Below are 12,287 nucleotides of genomic sequence, written 5' to 3'. Positions count from 1 at the left end.
GATTTTCTCTATGGTAACAATACTGCAAATTTCTATTTTGGTCAAACAATAACTGAAATCAGTTTATTTAAACTGGCAGGGTTACTGGTAAATTATTAAACCACAGTGAATTTTAGATCTAGCTTTAAAGGTTAATCTTACATTAACCCTCAGAGCAATTCAGCAGTAAAAATGAATGTGGGATTACATTTAATGACATAATAACTTGGTCAGGTATACTGTCTCACTGGCAAAAAAAGATGTGAATCTGGAGAATGACCATTTTTCTTTAACACAATTTCAACAAATTTGCATGCTAACACTTGCTAATTAGCACTAAACAAAAAGTACAGCTGAGGCTGATGGGAATGTCATTACTTTTGCAAATATTTGTTATTTAACACACAAAAAAACAAATGCAAATGTCATGGTGGAGCATGGTGATCACCAAAGTTACCAGGATTCATCCTCTGGGCACCATGAACATCTGTACAAAATGTCATGACAATTCATCCAGTAGTTGTTGAGAAATGTCAGTCTGAACCAAAGTGGTGGAGCCGCTAGCATGGCTGAAAACCATCCAGTGTAAATAAGATTAAATGTTGCATTACAACAGCCCAGCAACTATGTAATGGTCCGCAATCCAAATCAATGATAATTCAAGCTTCTCTGTATATGTGTGTGTGCGTGTGTGTGAGTGAGAGACACAGAGAGCTGTAATATTAGCTATTGATCATATTGATTGATAAGACCATATTGAGGCAGTGACTTCACCGAAACTCAATTACATAGAGTACACAAATACTGACTGTTCAAAGTTATACAAACATCACATTATTTAAACAGCGTTTACTGAGAGCACATAACTGTGGAGTGGAGAACTGCACAAAGGTTTGTTCAACACGTAATATCTTAAATTATAAAGCCATCTTAACGGAGAATCAAAGCGATCGCTTCACTTTCTGATCCATATATTTTGCACCTGGCTGCAGTTATTGTGGCTGATGTTGTGTCAATCACACCACCACAGTGGCTGCTGCTGGACTTACTTCTTCCATGTAACGTTTAATAAAACATTTCAGAAAAATGTAAGCAATTTCTTTGGATCAATGTAACATTTATAATTTTAGTACTATATGAGTATTCATGGGAACTTGCTTGTTCACCTGCAAATAGTTACCTCTTCATACCACAGTGACAAGTTTACTAATCAAGGCAGATTAAAACTAATAATAATAATAATAATAATAATACATCAAAACACAGGGAATTCACAGTGAATAAAAATACAAAAAGTTAAAAATGTCACAAAAAATTGTAATAATTAAGTATATGGTCATGCATTAACTTAATGTTTAAAATTGAATCACTTCAAGACTGAAAATCATCGTAATCACAATAAGAACATGTATTTGCTCTTAGTTAAGAAGTTGATGTGACCCTAATGTCAGATGCTGAAAAACCCCCAAAAAACAAAAAAACCCACTTCTGGTTGGTTTTTGGTGAACTTTCCCTTTAAGCAACACTGAGGTCAACGCGGACACAACTGAATAAATATTTCAGCTGACTGAGGGCAGGGCAAGGAAATAAAATATTAACAGACAAAAGATTATGAGTTAAAGCCTGAATGTGTGTTCAATACTGTAAGTATATGACAGTACTTTGAACTTCTGATTACTGGTCGGCAAAAGAGAATTCACATTTGATAAGATACCGACTGTAAATGGAGAGAGTTTGAAGTTTCTCATAAACAAAAGGGTAAACATCTCTGTTTACTTTTAAAAGTCATCTTCACAGAGTATTGGGGAGCTTTATGCAGTGCAGGTGTGAACACTGAATACTAAATTGTACTGCATATACATCAGTACTTCTAAATCTTGCATTTTTGCACACTTCCATATGTTAATTAATGTATAGAGACAGCCAATTCATTATGAGGGTGTGTTAGAGCAGCCTGGCTGACCTCTTTAAGGTGACAGCACTGTACTATGTCAACGCAACGTTTCCAAAGAGCAGACATCAGTGTTAAATCTATACGCTCCAGCATAAAAAATGTATTGACAAAGAGCAAGAATTTCCAACGCATCTTTTGTCCCGCTGCAGACTTGTTAATGCTTAACCAGTACTAAAATAGACACGTTCTGCCTTTAATAAATCACCCACCTTACCCAGCTTTCAGTGTTTGCTCTGCTCTCTGTTCAGCATTTCTACATTAGTATTTGCTTATGGAACTTGAAATGACCTCCCTAAAATCACAAGCTACCAATTCCTCAAAAAGGGATACAGACAGGAGGACAAGATGATGTGAGTAAACCTGCCGTACAATATGAACATCACTTCATAAGATGTTTCCCAATTATTCACCACATCATTAAACCTTTCCTTGATTGGCTTATTTCATCCTGCATACAGTTATAATACGTTATGCAATTATGACCACAGTGCTCCTGAGAGGCTTCTTAAAACACCAATACTGGATAAAACAACGTATTGTCACATTAACTGTCTCCTGGTGAAGCTTCAAAGCAATCAGTGCCAAATGATTCCAGTTTTTTAAACTCTTGGCTCGCACATTTGAAGCTGTGATAACTGTTTTACAAGAGATTATAAAAGAGAGCGAAAAAAAAAAACCTCATTGTATACTTACATTTCTATGGTAACATGCCAGGCACGTGAAATGTCATCAATTTTGGGCGGGAATAGCAGACTTATAATGTAGCTACAGCCAACAAATCAATGTTCAAATTAGTCCTGGTTTGAGTGCATGAGAAAAAAAAACCCTGAGTCAGTTCTCACACTCCCAAAATGTATATCAGATACAGAAGTGGCGAATAGAGCTCCTCACAGAGGCAATATCTATCAGTTTTGATAATTATTAATAGAAAATTACTTTCAAGATGAAAGAGATAATCGAGGTTGTAGCACTTTTCCTAGGTTTTGCAGGCTGGATAATGATTTTCATATCACTACAAGATCAGTATTGGAAAGAATCCACCACAGATGGCAGCGTAATTACAACCTCCACAATCTATGAGAACCTCTGGATGTCCTGCGCTAGTGATTCAACAGGGATCTATAACTGTCGTGACTTTCCATCCCTTTTTGCTCTCCCAGGTAAGTAAAAGTAGTGATTGTATAATAGCCTATTTATGATCATAAAGCTATACATTACAAGATCCAAGAAAAGTCACTTAATTTTTATCTGCTGTTACAAAAATGTAAATGTGACTGTTACTGGTAATTAATGACAAATTGTCTGGGCTTCTATTAGTATTTTTCACTCTATAATTTATGCTTTCAGTTTTTTTCTGATGATTAAGCTTTATGTAATAGCTGACTATGCATTTTCTAATCTACAACGTCTAACTGATAGAAATGCGGCTTTATATTTTTTTATTGAGGCACGTACGTTTCTTCTTAGAGAGTCCAAATTCTTATGATCTATACGTAACAGAATCAACAGCTTATTCTTAACAAGTAGAAATATAATATACATATGTAATGCAATATGTGTGCTGTAATCTACAGGGGTTTGACATAAAGCTGTGCAATTCAATCCAACAGCTCGGTTGTGTGTGAAGCGTGTGAAGCTTGTAAAGTTTATTGTTGTATAAGAGGAGTTCAAATATACTTTATGGACATTTCTAAAGACATAGATTGTACTGGATTACATTATATTTTAGGTGTACACATTCTCAATAAAAAGAAATAGCCTCATAAACCTTATTTACAATCAGCAGGGCTATAAGATTATCATTACGTTGTACAGGTGCTTCTTTTTCCACTGTGTCTTTAATTGTGTCTATTGAGCACTGCCATTTTACATGTGGTAATTGCATACTGTATTTAATAAGCAGTTAAGTCAAGCTGTTCTTGTGAAATGGTACTTAATTCTTGTTGAGACTGTGTACTCCTACAAATATGATGTAATCCAGTACAAAACCACTAAAGCTATGTCTTTTTTTGTCTATGTCTCTATGTCAACATTGACTTAAAGCAGTTGAGTCAAACGGTTCTTAGCTCTTGTGTTTAGATTTAAACAATTTGGGAAAAGAGTAAAATTGTAAGTGTGACCAAAAGGCTGCAGTGGTACTTCATCACCATGACGATAAAGGCCCGATAACGAATCACACTACATTTTTTAAACTAATGAAGACAAGCCTTTGGGGCTCATCTGTCAGACAAGCAAACAGGTTTATCTGAGGGGCAGCAGACCTGGTCATCTGCGGGTCAGTATGTATTGATGCACCCTCGGCCCTCAATGCTGCGAACTTTCCCATCATCCCTCGGACACAAGGTGGGGGGGTCGGGGTTGAAGTGAGGAGCCAAAACCTGAGTTGAATCCCATCAATAACGGTTTGATATTGTTGACACAGTGTTCAAAGCAAACGTCAAAAGGTGACAAATAGCTTGAAATCTATAGACGTTAGTAGGCAGGTTTAAAGGGCTTAAGTTGGGCAAACAGAGTCTTTGAAAAGATTCAATAGAGCTGAGAATAATAGGGGAAATCATGAGTGGGCTATTTTGAATGAATCATTGATTTGCAGTTTTCTGTAGCATCTTAGCTCGGGGGTTGATGGGAATTGGTCTGGCACACTGAGACTCTGGGGCCAACAAATCCACACGTTTGTGCAGGAAGATAGCTTGGAGCGTCAATATAATATAATATAGTCAATATAGTTTGTACAAAGTGTTTCTCTCACCGGATAACTCGGATAACGGGTTGGACAGAAGAAACAAGGAAATATGAATGCGGTAGTGGAAGCTTTTGCCTTCTTCCTGGGGTTTCTGGGCTGGCTGATGGTTGGGGTTGCCCTTCCAAATCGATACTGGAAGGTCTCTTCAGTGGACGGTAATGTTATCACCACATCAACCATCTATGAAAACCTATGGATGTCCTGTGCAACTGACTCTACAGGAGTTCACAACTGCCGGGACTTTCCATCCTTGCTTGCACTTAATGGTATGTGGCCAACACAGAAATTGTTTTATTAGTATTGACGACTACTTATCAGGCTTAAACACTAGTCTACCCACTCAAGGAATCAAATTTTGAAGATGGTGACGTAGCAAACAAGAAAGACTTTACTCTTCAAGCAACTTAGTGTAAATGTTGAGCAGGGTAAAATAGCTTTTATAACAGAGCACACACAAAAAATACATTGTAGTTCAACTCCAATGTGTAAAGTGACAGTATTATGTGAAATAAAACCCTAAAAGATTCACATTGACTTCAGCTGAATCTTCTGCCACTGGATCAAACCGAACAGGGGAGAAACAGCTGTTGTTATTTGCCATTGTTTTCCTTGAAACTAAGACGAGACCTTAGTTTACCTTTAGAGGCCTATCAGGAGCGTTCTACTGTACTGGCTGTAATCTGTAGTAAAGAGGGGTAATATAAGATAGGAAGAGATGAGAGAGGATAAGCAAGCACAACCACAGTGAACCCAGACAAATAGATACTCAGAAAATAATAAAAACTGATTTCTAAGAACTAATATTAATTCCATTTTTTAAGTCTGTTAACTACTGAAATTACCTGTTTAGGTATCATTTTAAATAAATGTCAACATTTACCAAACATGAAACACATGAAACTGTTTGTTCAGCCCTAGTCTCGAGGTACATTTTTTGTCAGGCCCTCATCTCATCACAGGCACAAACATACTGTCCAGTTCACACATTCATATCTATTTCTGTTTTTGTTAAGATGGGGGTTGAAAAGGTTGTTGCATTAATCAGGTATCAAACCTGTGGGCTTGCCTTCGGCCAGTTCTCTCACTGAAACTACCGAGGTGTTTACAACTATGATTATATTTTATCTGTTGGAAACTTCTGAATGTTTGGATAGATTGAGGAAATTATTTTTGGTATGTTTTTTGTACAGGCTTTGCCTTCTAACCATGCCAATAGAGCCTGTTAGAGGGCTCTGCATGTGCTCATAGAACCAGGGTTACTATCAGTGAGCCTGTAGGGGGCTCACACCTTGTCTTCTTGTATGAACACCGTCTCTGTAAAGAATACATTTTTTACACAATATGATGCAACTATGCATTTGATTTGTTTCATTGCTTATATTGCAGATACTTTGATTTATGTGTATATGGAACACCTGTTATTAGAAATGAACATATTGTTGTATTTTTTGCACACAGGGTACATTCAGGCCTCCCGGGCACTCATGATTGCTGCCATCGTGTTTGGGACGTTTGGGCTCGTGGCTACTCTCGTTGGGATGAAGTGCTCAAATATAGGAGGAGAGAACTACGTCCTGAAGGGGAGGATCGCTGCAATTGGAGGAGTGTTCTTCTTACTACAGGGTAAAGACTTAGGGATGGATGTAATGTCCATGTAACAAAAAAACAACACTTCAAATATGTTGTGCTTCATGAAGAAAGGTACCTGTGTTTATGGTACTTCAAAATAACTTCAGAAAATGGCTGAAAACATTAGAAGTCATGTTAACACAGAACACACAGGAAGGTAAAGCATGTCTAGTACTCCAATCTTTGTAGACAAGCTATCAGAAAATGGGTCACCAGTTCAAAAGGTTATCCTTAGTCTAACAAACCTGCTGATGCACAAAAGCCTGCCACGACCAAAAGGTAATTGGATTGTGAGAATAGGTCACACTACATAAAAGAAAAAGGCTTTTAGATATTACTACTATATTTTTTTTAATTTTATTTACACAGTAATCATAATCTTTGAAGATATAACTTGTAGAGTGGTTATCAAGGAGTTGCAACAAACTTGATTTACACAGTTCTTATAATATTACATGAAATGATTTTAGTGCTATTGGCACTGATATTCAGTTTCACTCCTACCATGGTGATCACTTGACTATCTAAAAACTCCAACCTTGTTCATCTTATCTTATCTTGTAACTGTGTGTGTTGTTTGCACTGAAAAAAACATCCCACTTGTCTAAAGTAAACAGTGTTTTGTGTTTTGTAGGGATTTGCACCATGATTGCTGTGTCTTGGTATGCAGCCAACATCACACAGCAGTTCTTTGACCAGTTTTATCCAGGGACAAAGTAAGTTCATACAACCTACATCAGTATTCAGAAGAAGTGGAACGACGGCTGAATGGCATCAAGCTATGTTGTTGACTCGTTGGAAACTACTTGTTAAATGTTACTGTGTCACAGGTATGAGATTGGAGAGGGCTTGTATATCGGCTGGTCTTCAGCCATACTTGCCATTTGTGGAGGTTCATGCCTGATGTGTGCTTGCCAAGTCAAAACACCCAATGATAAAATGTGAGTATCTGTTGTTGAAGAGTTTAATATTAATCCACTGGGTATATTCTCCAAACTAAAACATGTCTTTTGTGTGTTAGACCATATCCATACCAACCATCCTCCAGAGGACACGTGCTATCGACTGTGGCAACGTCTCAGTCCGTCCCGATCAACTATGGACGTAATGCGTACGTCTGAGAGGTGATTGTGTAGGAGGGAAAGCCGGCTGGGTTTTAAGAGAAAAAGAACAGTGTTTATTATTCTGAATGCGCTATGAGAGGGCAGCATTCACAATGGAAACATACCACACACTCACGATCACTGTATAGTAGTTTAAGAGCAGTAACCTTAATTTGATTTAGGGATTTATGGGCTTTATCCAGTCTAAACCTTTTTGTGACATATATTTGCTGTGTATGAATTTGTTGAAGTACTTTGGAAAGTACTCCAGCATATATGTACCTTACTAACTTGCTGTGGGCTTATCAAGAGAAACTGCAACATAATAAAAACTGTGACAGCGCAAATGGAAAGTCATTGTAACAGTGTTGATCACTGCTATAATTTAGAATCAGCCAAAAGAATACAATAAACATATTACATACTCACATTTAACATGTCCAGAATGTGGTGGAAACCCCAATGTAGGACCATTTCTGTCTCAACAGCCTTCAATAACTAAACTTTTACACCTAATTACTTTTCCTTTCCTTTATTTTAATGGTTTCTACAGAATGACTGGATTGTAAGAAAAGAGTTGCATGAAAGTGACTGAATATGCCGTGAAAAATCTGATCCTCTGACCTCTGACAACATTATTTTAAAGGTTTTAAGATTTACAAAAACCTCCTGTTTATTACTTTCTTTTATTCTAACTAGAACTAGAAACACATCAAAAATCAGAAATATTTAATCCTCAGATCACTGTAACTGTATACTGTGTGTAATTATTCGTTGTACTTCGTTGTATCCTCACATATGCCTCTGGTTTTCTGGTCGAGAAAGATGCAAGTTGCACCCCTTCCTTTGTTTAAGCTCTCTTTAGATGGCTACTCCAGAAATTTCTGAAATCTCCTTGATAAATAATCTGTCTGTAATAAGGAGTAAATCTGTGAGTTTTGACTGAACAAGAGTCGTAAAGGAAATTTGTAATTTTAACATGCAATTGTAATCAGTAATATAGCTGGTGTACAGTGATTACACACTGGTCCAGTATATATAAGTACAACAGGGGTTTCACCCAGTGTCTTTCATTCTGACTCTCACCTCTGTACCAGAACACTTGAGTAAAAGGGTTAAAACAAATGTAAACAGCTTTTGGGCATTTTAGTCTTTTTTGGCACATATGTGTATTTTAAATGTAATGTCACAGTTTTATGGTCGGTGATTTTACATGTGTTCCTGTGGATTTTCATATGTTTTATACACAAATAAATATCATTTTCAGTGACTGGTTGCACTAAACCATGAGAATGTTAATGACAGGTTATGATTTTCAACATAGAGTGATAAATAGAGCTGTTCAGCAGTTATATTATTAATATTATTAAAAAAAAAAAGTTGACATGTTCAAATAAAGGAGTTTTGCAGATCATTCTCTCCTTTGACTCCTTTAACCCAAGCAGCTTTGACTTAGCATTTTTATGTAGATTGTCTTTGGTATCAGAGAACAGATCATGCTGAATTATTATGCCACCTACTGAAATGATGTGGTGTCACATCTGGGTTTGGCTTTATTCATCACATAGTGCTGCTGGGAAACCAAAGTCTTTAGACAGCATCACCAGATCCTACAAAGATTCAGAGCATCTCAGGGATGGACTATGTCTAATTCCCTGATAAAGACAATATTTTGTTTCTTTATACATTCACAAATGTTTATTTACAAGATGCAAACAGTTTTAGGAAATGATGACTGCAAACTGAATTCGCACTCTGCACTATGAAGGAATGTCAAAGGTGCTTTAATGAAATTAGAGTATTTCAAATCTAAGCCACATTTTATCACAGCAACATATTTTCCTTGGCAAACTTCTAATCTTTAGGGGCTTCGTTTGCTAAATTGTCCAGGTTTTGTCCGTCAAAGCGTATAAAGTGCCAGCCTTCGCTGACGGTGAGATCCTGAGCTCCTTTAGCAGCGTAGAAGTCTCGGGAGGGAGTATTCCAGTTCAGCACGGACAGCTGCAGCCGCACACACTGCTTCGATTTCCCCACCTGAGCAAACAGAACGGTCTTTTGGTTAATCCTGTACTGTTACCTCTACATCACACAGGGCAGCTGATTTCACACAATATTCAACAATACTTTCAAAGGGTTTTCAGAGGGCTATCACACCACAATTATATTAAACATCCAATATTTCTTAGAAAACTGTGGTTTAGTGGTCAAAAACATTCTTACCTCTGCGACTTTGCTCAGTAAACCCTTGCCAATGCCATTCCCTGTAAAGGAAATCAATAACAACAAACATGAATGATGAAAGTATTTTTACTTGGGAACAAAATGTTTACAGAAAAAGTGGCAACTTTAAGAAATGATGTTTCACACAACTAAGCAAGTACACAATACTTTCTTTTCAGGCTTCGTTGACAACAATTCAACACACAATATGTAAAATATGATATTGTACCTCTGAAATCTGGCATCACGTACAGGTCCTCCAAATACAGTGACCGTCCCTTCCATGTGCTGTAAGTGTAAAAGTAGAGGGCGTATCCGACAATTGTGAATCCTATATGGACAAAAAGAAACAGGCAATCAAAAAGACAAGCGGGAAGAATACTAGAAAAATAAAAATCACTTCAAATACAATGGAATGAACTCTTCTGTCTTGCATAAAAAATTGGTGAATTGATTTTAAGTCTGTGGTGATCAGTGGGGCCTGTGGGCTTCCACACACGCACATCACTAAACTGAGTAGTCACCATAATTCGTTAGATACTAAATGGGGACATAAAAATAGCAAAGGCACAGACCTTTTTAATTGGGGAGGACTACAATGGAAAAGGTCTCGATCGACACGTTACCTTCTCTAGATTTATGCTCCTCAGGTACTTCTGCAACGAGGCATTCAAAGAAGGGATTCTGGGAGAAACCATCGCGCTCCAGCTCTAAAGTAAAACAAGACGCAAATAGAAACATTTCATTTCTCCATTAGAAGTGATATTAGTGTTCATGAGCACCCAAGTGACAAGACACAACAATACTTGAGAAATAACATTACTCCAGCTGTGGATCACATCCTTCTACTGTACATCTCAAACTTTAACATCTAAATCTCCAGGTTTTATCCAGACTAAGTTGTTTACTCTAAAACACTGAATGTCTAAAAACCTGCATCGGCTTGCAGTCTTCTTCTATTCCTCTTTTATTGGCAGATTGCTTCCCATATGGCAAATTATACCGCCACCACTTGATACGTATTGTCTTCAGTTCACTGCTGAACTCACCTCCGCTGTTATTAAACTGACTCTGACCTTGTTACAGTTACTGATTAGTGCCTGGCTTCAAAGTCTTGCACTGCTTACTATATAATAACTAATCTCACACTGCACATTGTATGCCTCAGACACAAAGATGCAAATCCAGTACCACTTCTACTGACTGCCATGGTGGTACTATAGACTTTCTTCTTAACAGACAATGCCAAAGTCATAAGGCCTTCTTTCATAATCTGCCTGTCACAAGATATTATTTTAGTCTGCTGTCTGGTCATAATGAATAAACATGTGACTGAGACACTGACTGAAGTACACTTTTCAATAATTTACCAGGTTTTTGTTTCATTCAGTCTTGGTTTAATATTGTAATAATGGCATTTAGGATTGGTACAAGCTTTCTCTGTAGTTTTCTTTACTCTGTAATCTTGCATTTTATTTCTATCTATGTATTAGCATCAAAATATACTTAAAAGTGTATTGGATTATAATTATTGATGCATTCATGTGTTCATCACATTAATGTTGCAGCTGGTAAAGGTGAGCTACTTCAATTACTTTATATACTGCTGGGTAGTTTAAAACATAAAAATACATCCTAATTTATTAGTTGATTATATTTTGTATTAATGTATCAGCATCAATGTAGTGGAAATCGATTTCTGCCTTCAGTATCAAGTATTAAGTGGAAAAGTACCTCAACATTGTACTTAAGTACAGTATTTGAGTACATGTATTCGTTACATCCCATTATGGCTCATTGAGTGCAACATTACCTTCATGAGATATCTTCACTTGGTCGGACATTTTTTCATAAACCGCCAACTCCTGAGAAAAATGGGATTTTATAACGTTATGTGTGGTCTGAGTCCTCTGACAAATATACCAACGGGAACATAACATAACGTTGGGGACAGATGCATTACATTCAGCACTGTGAAGCAGAGTAGTTATGAAGCAGAACACCGTTTTAGAGGACTTAGCGGAGCACTGACACTCACCAAAATCATTCTCGATATTTCTTTGCAGTCATCTTTTGTTGCAGCCCGTACTTTGAAATTCATGTCTGCGGCAGCAACAAAGACAGGTGTCATCCACCACAGACTGTCTTCTTCCTCAGAGAAGTCTAATGATTACAAATCTCTACCGCGTTTGGTTGCACGCACCGAACACGCAGGAAATTACGGAGCCCCGTGAGGGTCACGGCGAAATGTTTGAGGACTACTTTTGCGCTTCCCCAGCATTAAGTTTTGCGTTCCCCCTGACAACAGGTCCAGTCCAGCTATGATACACTGCCAGTTTAGGGAAACACTCTGCAGATACTACAGAAAGGAGAGATGATGCGACACTTTACATTCTGCATTTATTGCTCATTACGTCTTTCACAAAGCCGAGCTCCGACAGCAAACAGCCACTGGCTGCTGCAGCTGCTCCGCCTGGCTGTGCTGGATGAAGCTGCGGCTGTGGATCTGGCTGTTTCTCGGACTACGGCTGCATTTAAATCTGTGATGATCTGGATATGGCTGTGGTTTCTGTACTGTAACTAGTCTTTACTGTCGTCGTCATCATCATTAGCCAAGAAAGCTTCTATATTAAGACAAACGGAATTTGAACTTGATCAT

At 37.6% G+C, this 12,287-nt stretch overlaps 2 protein-coding genes across 3 annotated transcripts; one reads left to right on the top strand and one right to left on the bottom strand.

The window, feature by feature from the left end:
• Positions 1-4,725: 4,725 nt before the first annotated feature.
• Positions 4,726-7,426, top strand: LOC139295253 (claudin-15-like). The gene is made up of 5 exons (XM_070917407.1): positions 4,726-4,942; positions 6,135-6,299; positions 6,940-7,021; positions 7,136-7,246; positions 7,327-7,426. The coding sequence occupies exons 1-5, from the start codon at positions 4,726-4,728 to the stop codon at positions 7,424-7,426; spliced, it is 675 nt and encodes a 224-aa protein (XP_070773508.1).
• Positions 7,427-9,227: 1,801 nt separating this feature from the next.
• sat2b (spermidine/spermine N1-acetyltransferase family member 2b) lies at positions 9,228-11,770 on the bottom strand. 2 transcript variants are annotated; one of them, XM_070917765.1, is made up of 6 exons: positions 11,667-11,770; positions 11,442-11,493; positions 10,255-10,338; positions 9,858-9,959; positions 9,629-9,669; positions 9,228-9,442 (listed from the first exon to the last, which is right to left on the bottom strand). In XM_070917765.1, the coding sequence occupies exons 1-6, from the start codon at positions 11,757-11,759 to the stop codon at positions 9,263-9,265; spliced, it is 552 nt and encodes a 183-aa protein (XP_070773866.1). In that variant the 5' UTR covers positions 11,760-11,770; the 3' UTR covers positions 9,228-9,262. The 2 variants fall into 2 exon arrangements, with proteins under 2 accessions (XP_070773866.1, XP_070773867.1); XM_070917766.1 differs by lacking the exon at positions 9,858-9,959.
• Positions 11,771-12,287: the final 517 nt, after the last annotated feature.

Source organism: Enoplosus armatus, chromosome 13 (assembly GCF_043641665.1).
Source record: "Enoplosus armatus isolate fEnoArm2 chromosome 13, fEnoArm2.hap1, whole genome shotgun sequence".
Classification (NCBI taxonomy): domain Eukaryota; kingdom Metazoa; phylum Chordata; class Actinopteri; order Centrarchiformes; family Enoplosidae; genus Enoplosus; species Enoplosus armatus.
This window is presented reverse-complemented; position numbering and strand designations above follow the sequence as displayed.

Coding starts and splice junctions, on each gene's coding strand:
- LOC139295253 (XM_070917407.1), top strand. CDS start 4,726: ATGAATGCGGTAGTGGAAGCTTTTGCCTTCTTCCTGGGGTTTCTGGGC. Junction 7,022..7,135: donor CAGTTTTATCCAGGGACAAA/GTAAGTTCATAC, acceptor ACTGTGTCACAG/GTATGAGATTGGAGAGGGCT. Junction 7,247..7,326: donor AAAACACCCAATGATAAAAT/GTGAGTATCTGT, acceptor TTTGTGTGTTAG/ACCATATCCATACCAACCAT.
- sat2b (XM_070917765.1), bottom strand. CDS start 11,759: ATGACACCTGTCTTTGTTGCTGCCGCAGACATGAATTTCAAAGTACGG. Junction 11,494..11,666: donor AAATATCGAGAATGATTTTG/GTGAGTGTCAGT, acceptor CATTTTTCTCAG/GAGTTGGCGGTTTATGAAAA. Junction 10,339..11,441: donor AGTGAAGATATCTCATGAAG/GTAATGTTGCAC, acceptor GTTTTACTTTAG/AGCTGGAGCGCGATGGTTTC.